At 39.8% G+C, this 15,755-nt stretch overlaps 1 protein-coding gene across 50 annotated transcripts in view; it reads right to left on the bottom strand.

Moving 5' to 3' along the window:
* Positions 1–15,755, bottom strand: part of LOC127881401 (uncharacterized) — a 66,007-nt gene that overhangs the window by 12,757 nt on the left and 37,495 nt on the right. The window contains exons 14-24 of one of the 50 annotated variants that reach the window (XM_052429207.1): positions 13,697–13,934; positions 13,565–13,663; positions 13,433–13,531; positions 13,153–13,399; positions 13,004–13,080; positions 12,938–12,970; positions 12,839–12,904; positions 12,740–12,805; positions 12,203–12,304; positions 9,324–9,422; positions 8,290–8,408 (exon numbers count right to left, since the gene is read on the bottom strand). In XM_052429207.1, coding sequence (XP_052285167.1) covers positions 8,290–8,408; positions 9,324–9,422; positions 12,203–12,304; positions 12,740–12,805; positions 12,839–12,904; positions 12,938–12,970; positions 13,004–13,080; positions 13,153–13,399; positions 13,433–13,531; positions 13,565–13,663; positions 13,697–13,934 — 1,245 coding nt within the window. Of the gene's footprint in view, positions 1–8,289; positions 8,409–9,323; positions 9,423–12,202; positions 12,305–12,739; positions 12,971–13,003; positions 13,532–13,564; positions 13,664–13,696; positions 13,935–15,755 lie in introns of all 50 variants that reach the window. The other 49 variants (XM_052429217.1, XM_052429205.1, XM_052429204.1 and 46 more) reach the window with 49 other exon arrangements.

Below are 15,755 nucleotides of genomic sequence, written 5' to 3'. Positions count from 1 at the left end.
AAACCCCAACCTGACAGAGAAGCATCAGTCTGTATAACTATGTCTGGATTGCCGTGACTTATAACCCTATATTGTTCATGGACATGCTGTATCCACCAAATGAGTTCCCTTTTCATCTTCCAATTAATACCCATCTTTGCGTCAAAATTACCACAGACAAGCTTCAGCGCAACAGTTTTGCCCTTTTCTAGCTCTCTATAGTGTAGCTTGCCAAATTGCACTGCTGAAAATGCCGACACTAACAAGCCAATTACATGTGCTAGCTCCCTAATTTTTGCCTGCTTTGCATAATACAACTGCGTACATTCCAAAACTATTTGATCAATTTTATTTTGGGGCAAAAATACTTTCATTTGCTCAGAACACCAGCCTCTTGGTGGGAATTCTAACAGATTTTTTGAGATTTACGATAAACCCAACTCTGGACATGAGGTCTTCTGTATGAAAAATGTTTTCACAGCACAGCTGGTATGTATCCCCACAAAGATTACTATCATCAATAAATCCACTATTGACATATCCTTGACTGCGAAGTTTAGCATATACTGGCTTGAGTAGCTTTGTAAATAATCTTGGCATGCATGCTAGCCCGTTGGGACAGGCTGTGAATTGAAAAAGTTGACCTTTCCAAACAAATCTTAAGTATTTCTGCTGTTCTGGGGCAATACCAATAGAGTAGTATGCATGGCGCAAGTCAATAGATCCCATGTATGTGTCTTTTGTGATTAAATTCAAGGCTTTCTCGAAAGTATCCATTTTAAAATGGTGATAAGGAATAAACTCATTTAATTTTTTCAAATTTAAAATCATTCTATGCTCACCATTCTTCTTTGGTCTGATAAAAATTGGTGAAACAAATTGTCCTGGCTCATACACAGCCTTTACTATTACCCCAAGATCCATAAGTTTCTGAATTTCAGTGTCAATGATCTCTGAATCACGAGTGTTAAATGGTATTTGATTGCAATATTCTTTTCAGTGTGTTATAAAATTGCTCATGAAAAACAACATGAAAATTTTCAACCATATCAAGAATAATGGGATCACTAGTGAGCTTGCGCCATTCATCAACAAAATATTTAAGCCTTCCGGCTTCAAATTTCGATTCACTGACCTGATTTGTTACTGACGTGGAGGGCGACTCTGCCACCGTCTCATCACGTTTTTTGGCGGGTTGGAGAACGATGGATTAGGTCCATGTGATGCGTAGGAACCACGTCCCCTCGTATAACCCCTTGGGCTTGCCCGTGACCGCATTCGGAAACCGGGTCTTCTGAAACTACCTCCGTAACCACCTCTCTGAACACGATTACAGATTCTGTTAGAATCTTCAATCTCTTTTGCTTGTTTGCCTACATCGTCACCGAACAGCTCGGAAGTGAATGGCAAAGAGTGATTGCAAAGATGAGCATAGTCACTACGCAGTTCTGGCCTGAGGAGATCTCTCCTTGTGAGATTTATCTGTCTGTTGGTGTGCCCCAAAAGGGCTAAGGCATTGTTGCATTGGTCAACAAGGGGGTTCATCTTTGCAGACCCCTGTTCTAGACAGCCATCTCATTCACTGTTTTAGCTAATATAGTAGCTGCCTTAATCACCGATATCTCGATGTTTTGAAGTTTTTTGTCTGTCAACCTAGTGTTGTGTGAGATGGCATCCCAAATAAGCCTATTTATCTTAACCACTGAAAGGCCTTCACAATTTCCTGGCCTTGCAAGTTTCTCATCTTTTATCAATTCATCGTACCGATCGTCATCGATTCCGTTATGGAAAAGATCATTGATATTGTCAGCTAATGTCTGATCGATGTCCTTATCAACTGTTTCCGTCGACCGAAACTTTTTTGCCATGGACTCAAATCTGCTGTGGCTTGCTTCGTCAGCAGGTCGCTTTCGCGAATTTTGAGTTTCTGAGCCATGCCCGACAGGCTGGATTTCTTCTATATCATCCGACTCGAAGCACTCACCCTCTTTATAATAACCGTAGCCATCATCATACATCTCAACGTTAGGCGATTCGACTTTTTCAAGTTGTGCTCCCAAATCAGTCATTTTTTCGCTTTGCTTGATTATAGAGTCTTGCATACTTTTTAGAATCGCTAACATTTCAACGTTCGGCGAGTCCTGTATTGCCGAGTCCTGACATTTGGAAGTATCAAGTGTCTCCGACACTGGTTTCGATGGCACTTTTTTCTTTTCAGAAAGTTTAGCTTTGTCTTTAACTGAAAGTTGCTTCACGGCCTCTTTGCCGTCCGCCATCTTGTTTTTGTATTTCGCACGTGGCGAGTAAACCACTGTCGAAAACTGCGGTTTCTGACCGAATCTGATAGATTGGTCGATGTAAATTCTCTCTAAAGGAGAAAAAACTCCAGACAGGAGTATTTTATTATTAAAAGTTATTAAAATAACACGTTAATCCTCGAAATCTATGAAATTTCTTCTTAGCAAATTTACGCCTGTTAATACTGCAAACGACGTCAGCACACTGATCTGCGCATGCGCCGCACAATCTCATTTAAGACTGACAGTGATATGACGAAATAGAATTTGAACAAATTTGGTAGAGGACTATTAGATGTCTCTACATACCAAATTTGATAGCCCTAGGCCCAACGGTTATTAGTGCTGCAACAATATACCGGTATATCGGTATATATCGCAATCCGCATATTGTATTGCGATACGATTTTCATCATACCGGTACGAACATTTAACAAGAGTTCCGCGGTCGGAGATGACCGCATTGAAGCCGGATTTTTGATTTAAATGACAGGAAAGTACCTTTCGTGTTTTTGTCAATGCAATACTTAAATTACTGAAATATTGTTCAAAGGTCAAAATGAAATGTAAGTACTTTTCAAGGCATGAGCAAACCTTGTGTTATGTTTTGAATGCATGCATATACATGAACAACAACTCTAGGTCTAAGCATACCAAAGTATTAACAACTTTAACATATTTACATCCAAGGTCACAGTGACCTCGACCTTCAAATGAATGACCTTGAAATGACCAGTGGTCATCTAAGTGTGCTTGCAAACCTTTACGTCAAGTTTGAGATTCTAGGTCCAAGCATACCAAAGTTACAACAATTTTAACATTTTAACATTAAGTTCACAGTGACCTTGACCTTCAAATGAATGACATTGAAATGAATGACCTTGAAATGACCAGTGGTCATCTATGTGTGCTTGCAAACCTTTACGTCAAGTTTGAGATTCTAGGTCCAAGCATACCAAAGTTATAACAATTTTAACATTGAAGGTCACAGTGACCTTGACCTTCAAATGAATGACATTGAAATGAGCAGTGGTGATCTTCTAGTACTGGCCAACCTTTATGTCAAGTTTGAAGACTCTAGGTACAAGCATACCAAAGTTATAACATGGAATAAGAACTTTAACATTTTTACCTACCAAAGTTATAAGAACTTTAACATTTTTACATTCAAGGTCACAGTGACCTTGACCTTAGAATGAATGACCTTGAAATGACCAGTGGTCATCTAAGTGTGCTTGCAAACCTTCATGTCAAGTTTGAAGACTCTATGTCCAAGCATACCAAAGTTATAACAATTTTAACATTTTAACATTTAAGGTCACAGTGACCTTGACCTTCAAATGAATGACATTGAAATGACCAGTGGTCATCTTCTAGTACTGGCCAATCTTTATTTCAAGTTTGAAGACTCTAGGTACAAGCATACCAAAGTTATAACATGAAATAAGAACTTTAACATTTTTACATTCAAGGTCACAGTGACCTTGACCTTCAAATGAATGACCTTGAAATGTCCAGTGGTTACTTACTAGTTCTGGCCAACCTTCATGTCAAGTTTCAAGACTCTAGGTCCAAGCATACCAAAGTTATAACAACTTTAACATTTTTACATTCAAGGTCACAGTGACCTTGACCTTCAAATGAATGACCTTGAAATGTCCAGTGGTTACTTACTAGTTCTGGCCAACCTTCATGTCAAGTTTCAAGACTCTAGGTCCAAGCATACCAAAGTTATAACAACTTTAACATTTTTATATTGAAGGTCACAGTGACCTTCACCTTCAAATGAATGACCTTGAAATGACCAGTGGTCATCTGTTAATCCTGGCCAACCTTCATGTCAAGTTTGAAGACTCTAGGTCCAAGCATACCAAAGTTATACCATGAAATAAGAACTTTAACATTTTTACATTCAAGGTCACAGTGACCTTGACCTTCAAATGAATGACCTTGAAATGACCAGTGGTTACTAACTAGTTATGGCCAACCTTCATGTCAAGTTTCAAGACTCTAGGTCCAAGCATACCAAAGTTATAAGAACTTTAACATTTTTTATATTGAAGGTCACAGTGACCTTGACCTTCAAATGAATGACCTTGAAATGACCAGTGGTCATCTGTTAATCCTGGCCAACCTTCATGTCAAGTTTGAAGACTCTAGGTCCAAGCATACCAAAGTTATACCATGAAATAAGAACTTTAACATTTTCGAGCACGCCGCCACCCCGCCCGCCCGCCCCCCCCCGCCCGCCCGACAACATCAATCTATAAGCCGAGATTTTTTCGAAAAAAATCCGGCTAACAAAAATTCAACTACATTTCGTCCAGAAAAGCCATCTTAAATAATGATATCATAGTAAACAAAACAAAGCGGTATTTAGTAAAAATAAATTACGTAAAAATAGCATTCTAAAAAGTCTATTATATGGAGTGGCATTGTTACATGGGAGCATTCGTGTGATGCTTTTGAACGAATTATTGTTGAATTAATAACGCACAAGTGTTAATGTTTCGTTCGATTCTGATATGAGCATTATTAATTTTGTAATAAGAATTTGGGAAACACGCTTCCGAATTGTAATGCTAACACGACAATAAAAAAAGTGCTTTATCCTTTGTCTCAATAAAAAGCGCACGAAAATTATGCAGACATGTAGAACGTCGCATGGAAAGTGTGGGTGTATTTTGTGTTGTATATAAACGGGAACATCTTGTCAGGCGATTTATGCGTGTTCAGTGGAAAAAAAACCCCGCCTGATTGGACGTTATTTCATCACATCTTTAAATAGTAACCAATGCCAAAATGTATTTGATACTTAAGAATAATTGGTAAATGTTTGTGTTTAGTTTTATTCTTGGGCACTTTTATAATACATATTTACCAGAATTTGCTTTAAAACTGGAATATACGGGATTATCGGGTAATTGGCGAGTTATAATTCTGGTACAAGTTTGCAATATATTGCGATATATTGCAATACGGGTTTTTGAACTGACAATATATTGCAATACGCTTTTCGGCGTATTGTTGCAGCACTAATGGTTATGGATGAGAAGATTTTGAAAGTTTTCACAAAATAGGCTTAATATAAGCAAACTTTCATTTTTGTGACCCCCAGGGCAGGGTCAAATTTGACCCCAGGGGCATAATTTGAACAAATTTGAAAGAGGTTCACCCCAGAAACATTCCTGAGAAATTTCATCAGAATTAGACCAGTAGTTTAGGAGAAGATGTTTTAAGGAAAAGTAACGCACATACGCACGACGGACACAGGACCATGACATAAGCCCCGCTGGCCTCTGGCCAGTGGAGCTAATAAACCAATAATCCAAATAATAACACACACATTTAACCCTCCCAATCAGCTGACATGATATAAGGGTGTTTTTTTTCTGAGTTAAACAGGTCCCATATCTATGTAGTTCAACTCTTTGCTAGATCACTGCTCTACCTGATGTATGTAGTTCAACTCCTCACTAGATCACTGCTCTACCTCATGTATGTAGTTCAACTCCTCGCTAGATCACTGCCCTACCTGATGTATGTAGTTCAACTCCTCGCTAGATCACTGCCCTACCTGATGTATGTAGTTTAACTCCTCGCTAGATCACTGCTCTACCTGATGTATGTAGATCAACTCTTTGCTAGATCACTGCCCTACCTGATGTATGAAGTTCTACTCCTCGCTAGATCACTGCTCTACCTGATGTATGTAGATCAACTCTTTGCTAGATCACTGCCCTACCTGATGTATGTAGTTCAACTCCTCGCTAGATCACTGCCCTACCTGATGTATGTAGTTCAACTCCTCGCTAGATCACTGCCCTACCTGATGTATGTAGTTCAACTCCTCGCTAGATCACTGCCCTACCTGATGTATGTAGTTCAACTCCTTGCTAGATCACTGCCCTACCTGATGTATGTAATTCAACTCCTTGCTAGATCACTGCCCTACCTGATGAATGTAGTTCAACTCCTCGCTAGATCACTGCCCTACCTGATGTATGTAGTTCAACTCCTAGCTAGATCACTGCCCTACCTGATGTATGTAGTTCAACTCCTCGCTAGATCACTGCCCTACCTGATGTATGTAGTTAAACTCCTTGCTAGATCACTGCCCTACCTGATGTATGTAATTCAACTCCTCGCTAGATCACTGCTCTACCTGATGTATGTAGTTCAACTCCTCGCTAGATCACTGCTCTACCTGATGTATGTAGTTCAACTCCATGCTAGATCACTGCCCTACCTGAAGTATGTAGTTCAACTCCTCACTTGATCACTGCCCTACCTGATGTATGTAGTTAAACTCCTTGCTAGATCACTGCCCTACCTGATGTATGTAATTCAACTCCTCGCTAGATCACTGCCCTACCTGATGTATGTAGTTCAACTCCTCGCTAGATCACTGCCCTACCTGATGTATGTAGTTCAACTCCTTGCTAGATCACTGCCCTACCTGATGTATGTAATTCAACTCCTTGCTAGATCACTGCCCTACCTGATGAATGTAGTTCAACTCCTCGCTAGATCACTGCCCTACCTGATGTATGTAGTTCAACTCCTAGCTAGATCACTGCCCTACCTGATGTATGTCGTTCAACTCCTCGCTAGATCACTGCCCTACCTGATGTATGTAGTTAAACTCCTTGCTAGATCACTGCCCTACCTGATGTATGTAATTCAACTCCTCGCTAGATCACTGCCCTACCTGATGTATGTAGTTCAACTCCTCGCTAGATCACTGCTCTACCTGATGTATGTAGTTCAACTCCTCGCTAGATCACTGCCCTACCTGATGTATGTAGATCAACTCCTCGATAGATCACTGCTCTACCTGATGTATGTAGTTCAACTCCCCGCTAGATCACTGCCCAACCTGATGTATGTAGTTCAACTCCTCACTAGATCACTGCTCTACCTGATGTATGTAATTCAACTCCTCGCTAGATCACTGCCCTACCTGATGTATGTAGTTCAACTCCATGCTAGATCACTGCCCTACCTGAAGTATGTAGTTCAACTCCTCACTAGATCACTGCCCTACCTGATGTATGTAGTTAAACTCCTTGCTAGATCACTGCCCTACCTGAAGTATGTAGTTAAACTCCTTGCTAGATCACTGCCCTACCTGATGTATGTAGTTAAACTTCTTGCTAGATCACTGCCCTACCTGATGTATGTAGTTAAACTCCTTGCTAGATCACTGCCCTACCTGATGTATGTAGTTAAACTCCTTGCTAGATCACTGCCCTACCTGATGTATGTAGTTCAACTCTTTGCTAGATCACTGCCCTACCTGATGTATGTAGTTCAACTCCTCGCTAGATCACTGCCCTACCTGATGTATGTAGTTCAACTCCTCTCTAGATCACTGCTCTACCTGATGTATGTACTTAAACTCCTTGCTAGATCACTGCCCTACCTGATGTATGTAGTTCAACTACTCGCTAGATCACTGCCCTACCTGATGTATGTAGTTCAACTCCTCTCTAGATCACTGCTCTACCTGATGTATGTACTTAAACTCCTTGCTAGATCACTGCCCTACCTGATGTATGTAGTTCAACTTCTTGCTAGATCACTGCCCTACCTGATGTATGTAGTTCAACTTCTTGCTAGATCACTGCCCTACCTGATGTATGAAGTTCAACTACTCTCTAGATCACTGCTCTACCTGATGTATGTAGTTAAACTCCTTGCTAGATCACTGCCCTACCTGATGTATGTAGTTAAACTCCTTGCTAGATCACTGCTCTACCTGATGTATGTAGTTCAACTACTCGCTAGATCACTGCCCTACCTGATGTATGTAGTTTAACTCCTCGCTAGATCACTGCCCTACCTGATGTATGTAGTTCAACTCCTTGCTAGATCACTGCCCTACCTGATGTATGTAGTTCAACTCCTCGCTAGATCACTGCCCTACCTGATGTATGTAGTTCAACTCCTCGCTAGATCACTGCCCTACCTGATGTATGTAGTTCAACTCCTCGCTAGATCACTGCCCTACCTGATGTATGTAGTTCAACTCCTCCAGGCGTCTCTGTATATAGCACCCTTGAGTGGCCACACTATGCATGATCTCTTCATTCTTCACAAACACCATGTACTTCTTCAGTGGGGACAACTCTAGAACAAAAGGTTTTTTTAGCCTCGCTCCAAGAAAACTGGGGGTTAATGCATGTGTGTAAAGTGTTGTCCTACACTGCACAGGCTAATCAGGTACAATACTTTCTGCCTAGACTGGATTTTGGCTAAGTAGAGACTTCCTATAAATACAATTTCCATAACCGTGAGAAGTGTCATCCTCTGATTGGAATGCACAGGCTAATCTGACACTACAATTTATGCATATGCATTTAACCACGTTTCCCCAGAGCCAGGTATATATGGACTTTTTGTCAAAAGAACATAAACCAGGGTTGCTCATATTCTCCAAGTGACATGATTGAGGCAGCCTTATAACAATTTGTTGGTCTGAATATTATAAAAACTCACACTTGCTACATCCAACTTCTAGTTTCAATGACTAAAAATACCGTTTTTTGTCAAAGGAACATGATTCTAATTGTGCCAGCTAAATATAGATGTTACTGCTGTAATAAACAAATTCTTTTTGAAGCTTATCATTTTAACCTAAAGGGCAAGCTTTTGTAAGCAAGAAAATAGAGCATTGAGTGTAACTTTGTATCTACAGCAAATTTCTACATGTTAACTTTGAAAATATGTTAAGAAAAGTAATATAGGATTTAAAATTGTATTCTCCAATTAAATTGGAAAAATTTCAAAGTTTATGTATGTAAAAGTAAAAACTTCCATACCTTTGCTTGTCACTGTGTTCAAAGGTTCTATTTATTTTATTTCAGAGAATCAACAATAACAGTTACTTCCAATATTTCAGTTAGCTTTATCTTCAAGTTATGTTCATAATAATGCAAACTGAAGCTTTCATATGTGCTATGCCTATTCAGACAGTATTGAAAACCAGTCCTTAGGATTTTTTGAGACAAGCTAAAAAGGGCTTCAAAACTGCAAGGCCAATACCATTTATGATGTCAGTGAAAGAGTTGATCTTTACTTCATCCTGCATTCCAATATTAGGCTTTGTATCTGCCTCAGCCACACTTGCTGACATCGGCACATCTAAATGCATGGCAAACATTTTAACTGCATCAATCAACTGTTTTTTAATAAATATTTTCATATAGGGTAATAATTATAACTGGGGCCTGTTTTAAGACAACATTTAACTATAAATACATACAAACAGGATTATCATTTCAATATCAATGATTAAATAAATTGTATGCCTGTAAGAATTTAGTTATTTACAAAATAATCCATAACAGAAACCAAATGTTCTATTGAAATACCTGGGCAAGTCCTCAGGGCAGAACATATATTAATAAAATTCTCTTCACATATTAATTGTTAGCAAATCACAGAATTATTTGGTGTATTTGATGCATTTGACTTCAACAAAACAGACTCATACAAAGAATTTATACCTATGTGTCTTTAAATGGATTGATTTCCTCCATAAATTCGAAAATTTGTTTTTAAGCGCGACATTTTTACTTTGGCAGTTTTTATAAACAGAGTTCTCTTCAGCGTGCAGGTCAAATCAGTACTATAAAATCTGTTTGCGGACGTTTATTTAGCCAAGAAAAGGCAGACTTGACAATATTAAGAAATAACAATACCCACATTCTTTACCAAAACTGGCAAGTAACAATCATGGTTTGATTTATACATCAGCTGATTTATTTTTAACCAGATTTATATGTATTTTCCTTTTTTTTTGCAATACACAAATCCACATTGTCTTTTCCAATTTTAGCTTTATCATGCCTCTTTCACTTGAAGAGATGGAAGCCTTGAAGTATGCCTGATAGTTACGTAAAACTTAAATTTATCCCCACCCTTTTTGAAAAGCGTGGGGATATTGTGGTTATCTCCGCCGTGTCTGTCTGTCCCTCCGTCCGTCGATCCTGACCACTATCTCCTCCTACACTATTAGCACTAGATCCTTGAAACTTACACATGGTAGCTATTAGCATATGTGCGACCCTTCTCTAGTTGGAATTTTGATCTGAAGTTATGGGGGTTGGGGTGGGGCCGGGTCAGAGATTTTCACTCATTTATTTAGGTTATTTTACATTAACTTCTTCATTTCTACACCGATTTACTTCAAATTGATACTAACCCTCTCTTATGACAATATGGTCAATCTCAACTATGCATGGCCCCTTTACCAACCCTGGGGGGCCATCCCCACATAGACCACACCCACCCAAAATTGCCTTTTACTATAATTTCTTCATTTCTACACCGGAAATGGCCCCATTACCAACCCTGGGGCGCCCCGCCAACCTAGGCAACGCCCACCCAAAATTGCCTTTTACAATAATTTCTTCATTTGTACACTGATTCACTTCTAAGTGATACTAAACTCATCTAATGACAATACGGTCAATGTCAACTATGCATAGCCCCATTACCAACCCTGGGGCACCCCGCCCACATAGGCCACACCCACCCAAAATTGCCTTTTACTATAACTTCTTCATTCTTACACTGATTCACTTCTAATTGATACTGAACTTCTCTTATGACAATTTGGTCAATCTCAACTATGCATGGCCCCATTACCAACCCTGGGGCGCCCCTGGGTCAAACATGCGGCATGGGATACCCGTTGGCCTCTGCTGCGCCATTTCTAGTTGAAAATGTAAATGTCATATTTTCCAAACCTTTATCTGTGTTGTAAGATTCTTAGTTGCTTGTATAATTTCAGAAAAACAACAGTAACATCTACTTAAATATAGCAATGAGCTTTATCTATTCTATAAGTTTTAATATATCGTTGAGCTTTCTGATTCAGTTATGATAATACTAAAGAACAAGAGGGCCATGATGGCCCTGTATCCCTCCACTGCTGAAAATAAGGCTGAAACAAATATTCTCGGCATGTGCAAATACTTAAATATAGGCCCTATTTAAGCACATGTACACTTTCGTGACCCCCTGGGCTGGGTCAAATTTAACCCCAGGGGCATAATTTGAGCAAACTTTGTAGAGGACTACTATATCTCACTACATACAAAATGTGGTAGCCCTAAGTCCTAGAGTTAAGGACAAGAATATAAAAAAAGTTTTTACAAAATAAGCAAGATAAAAGCGTATATAATGTTCAATTGTGTGACCCGCGGGTCAGGGTCAAATTTGACCCAAAGGGCATAATTTGAACAAACTTGGTAGAGGACTATAAGATGTTACTGCATACCAAATTTGGTAGCCATAGTCCAAATGGTTTTTGACAAGAAGATTTTTAAAGATTTCACAAAAAAGGCGCTTTATAAGCGTTTATTCAATTCTGTGACCCCCGGGGCTGGGTCAAAATTGACCCCAGAGGCATTATTTGAACAAATTTGGTAGAGGTTTATTAGATGTCTCTACATACCAAATTTGATAGCCCTAGGCCCAATGGTTATGGACGAGAAGTTTTTTTAAGTTTTCACAAAATTAGCCTTATATAAGCAAATTTTCAATTTGGGACCCCGGAGGCAGTGTCAAATTTGACACCAGGGTAATTATTTGAACACATTTGAAAAAGGTTCACCCAAGGAACATTCCCGTGAAATTTCATCAGAATTGGACCAGTAGTTTAGGAAAAGAAGATGTTTAAAGGAAAAGTTAACATACTTTACCGATGGACGGACGCACGCACGACGGACACAGAACCATGACATTAGCCCCGCTGGCCTTTGGCCAGTGGAGCTCAAAATGTTAACTGAAGCTAGGTTATGTTTAAAAGCCACATGCTTATCAGTATTGATTTTGTTTCCAGGGAAGAATCAGTCAAGAATGTCTTTGAGACAGGCTGTTCAAGATCATGAAGGAGAATTCAAAGCTTCACATACCATTGATAATGTCAGTGAAAGAGTTGATCTTCTGCACTTCATCCAGCATTCCAATCTTCAATCCTATATCTGCCTCTTGCACACTTTCTGATACCAGCATAACTATGGATATGGTAAATACAACAAAAAGCATTTGAAAATCATTGTGATAGGTATAAATGCTATTTAAAACATAATTTATTAAACAGGTCAATTAATGGCAATGCTGGCGCACCACTCAGTAACTGACCCGCAAGTCAAAAATGGCCCTTAGGCTTAAGTCCTGACTGACTTTACAATAAACCTCGCTCTCGGGAAAATGGGTCTTAATGCATATGCAGAAAGTTTAATCCCAGATTAGCCTGTGCAGTCTGCACTGGCTAATAATGGACAACACTTTACGCCTTCACTAGAGTTTTGGCCCTATGTTGATTGTACAGGCTAATCTGGGACAACTCTTTACGCACATGTATTTAGCTTTCTTTTCTCAGATGGGAGGTTCAAATCGTTATCATTATCATGGTGTGTAATCAAGGACTATTAACAAGATTGTCAGACCTTGCGACTGGGACTTGGTTGTTGACTGCAGACCTTGTGACTGGGACTTGGTTGTTGACTGCAGACCTTGCGACTGGGAATTGGTTGTTGACTGCAGACCTTGCGACTGGGACTTGGTTGTTGACTGCAGACCTTGTGACTGGGACTTGGTTGTTGACTGCAGACCTTGCGACTGGGACTTGGTTGTTGACTGCAGACCTTGTGACTGGGACTTGGTTGTTGACTGCAGACCTTGCGACTGGGACTTGGTTGCTGACTGCAGACCTTGTGACTGGGACTCAGTTGTTAACTTCAGACCTTGTGAATGGGACTTGGTTGTTGACTGCAGACCCTGCGACTGGAACTTGGTTGTTGACTGCAGACCTTGCGACTGGGACTTGGTTGTTGACTGCAGACCTTGTGACTGGGACTCCGTTGTTGACTGCAGACCTTGCGACTGGGACTTGGTTGTTGACTGCAGACCTTGCGACTGGGACTCGGTTGTTGACTGCAGACCTTGTGAATGGGACTTGGTTGTTGACTGCACACCTTGCAACTGGGACATGGTTGTGGACCGCAGACCTTGTGACTGGGACTCGGTTGTTGACTGCAGACCTTGCGACTGGGACTCGGTTGTGGACCGCAGACCTTGTGACTGGGACTCTGTTGCTGACTGCAGACCTTGCGACTGGAACTCGGTTGCTGACTGCAGACCTTGCGACTGGGACTTGGTTGCTGACTGCAGAACTTGTGACTGGGACTCGGTTGTTGACTGCAGACCTTGCGACTGGGACTTGGTTGTTGACTGCAGACCTTGCGACTGGGACTTGGTTGTTGGCTGCAGACCTTGCGACTGGGACTTGGTTGTTGACTGCAGACCTTGCGACTGGGACTTGGTTGTTGACTGCAGACCTTGCGACTGGGACTTGGTTGTTGACTGCAGACCTTGCGACTGGGACTTGGTTGCTGACTGCAGACCTTGCGACTGGGACTTGGTTGTTGACTGCAGACCTTGTGACTGGGACTTGGTTGCTGACTGCAGACCTGACACCGGCCTGGAAGTCTGGATAGACTGGGTTGTAGATGGCGCCTGTTCAGTCGGCAGATCCAATGTCGGTCTAGAAGTCTGTTCAATCAGGTAATCTGACACATTCACTGGAATGTCATCCTCTTCTAAACCTGCTTGAAGTTCCTGCATTTCTGAACGTGTTGCCTTCTACATAGATGGAGATAGAAATATCAGTGTGTTAATTTTTACTTTTGTGAAACATACACTTTTTCATATATTATTATATTACTTTTTCATAATGTAAATGTAATACTAAATGTGAGAGATAATACTATGCAAATTTTCATTACAAAGTTGTATAAAAGACGCATTAGCGTTTTTCTTTCTTTTTTCTTTTATTTCTATTTTGCCGTTTTTGCCGTTTGTTTCAACGGAGAGGACTTTAGGTTTGCTCTCTGTGTGTCTATCAGTCCGTAAGTCTGTCAGAATTTTCTGGATCCTGCGATAACTTTAAAAAGTTTTTCATATTTTTTCATGAAACTTGAAACATGAATAGATGGCCATATGGACATTATGCACGTCATTTCATTTTCTTCCTACGTCAAACATTCTGGTTCAGGGCTCGAAATTAAAACTAGCACACTCGCAAAATGCGAGTGAAAAATACCGATTGCGAGTTAAGTTTTAAGCCACTAGAATTTTTTTGCGAGTGAAGTAATAGTGAAAAAAAGAGTTATATTGCTAAATGCGCTCAACGTTGTGAACGCTAATGCGCAGGTCAATTAATAGAACGTCCGAATACCCATATGCGGAAACTCGCACCTTGTATGTTATTGGTATACTTATAGTACATATATGCGGATGGTATTGGTACAAAGAACATGAAACAGTCGATTATCCACACATGTTCACTATGAAAGACAAACAACCTGAACAGTCATGTCGTCGAAGCGAAAAATAACTAGTTTCTTTTTGCCCATAGATTGAAATAACAATACGAAATATAAAGCAAAGTTAACCGTTGAGTTGAGAGAAAAAAACGGAAATTAAATTCTTCCACGAAAACAGTGAAAAAGTGGGAAAAAGAACTTCATATAAAACACCAAAACTTGTGGTTGATGTCATATTTTATTTAGTTTTAATAGTACTAAACTAATGTCAAAACTTGCCTTTATTCATGTTTCCAGCAAAATTTGCGAGAATGTTTTTGATTTTGCGAGCTGGTATTTAAGCTGCTCGCAATGTTTTGCTAGTAGAAAGAAAAGTTAAATTCGAGCCCTGTGGTTGCCATGGCACCAAATAACAAGAGCACCGCCTTGCGGGTGCAGACCGCTCATTTAATTTTTACTTTTCAAAGGTGTAGGGACCTATCTCAATTTCAATCACAAAGGAGGCAGGGGTGGAGTGGAGAGGGGTGTATAGTGCGGGGGTGTGGTCATTTATTAAATTATCTTCCAAAAATGCATTAAAAAATGCAAGGGGGGGTGGGGATTCTTGGGTGGATGGTTGGACGGTATTTCAAAAATAAAATAATAAAAACAAGACTATTGCCAAGCAATATGGTCCCCTACCGGCTCCACCATTGTCAGAAATTCCACCATTGTCAGATTATTTTTATTTTTTTATTGTCATAGCAACCACAATTTTTGACGTAGGAACAAAAAGAAATAACGTGCATAATGTCCATATTGCCATCTATCCATTTTTCAAGTTTCATGAAAAAATATTAAGAACTTTTAAAGTTATCGCAGGATTCAGAAAACCACCATTTTCAGCAGTATTTCTAGTCTATTTGTTGCCATAGCAACCAGGATTTTTGACGTAGGAACAAAATGAAATGACGTGCATAATGTCCATATTGCCATCTATCCATGTTTCAAGTTTCATGAATAAATATTATGAACTTTTAAGTTATCGCAGGATCCAGAAAAGTTTGACAGACAGACAGAGCGCAAACCATAAGTTCCCTCAGGTGAAACCAGTAGGGGAAATAAATATTTGTATTTTTTAACCATGTTTGAAAAAAAC

This window comes from Dreissena polymorpha, chromosome 5 (assembly GCF_020536995.1).
Source record: "Dreissena polymorpha isolate Duluth1 chromosome 5, UMN_Dpol_1.0, whole genome shotgun sequence".
Lineage (NCBI taxonomy): Eukaryota > Metazoa > Mollusca > Bivalvia > Myida > Dreissenidae > Dreissena > Dreissena polymorpha.
The sequence above is the reverse complement of the archived record's forward strand: the minus strand, read 5'-3'. Positions and strand labels throughout refer to the sequence as shown.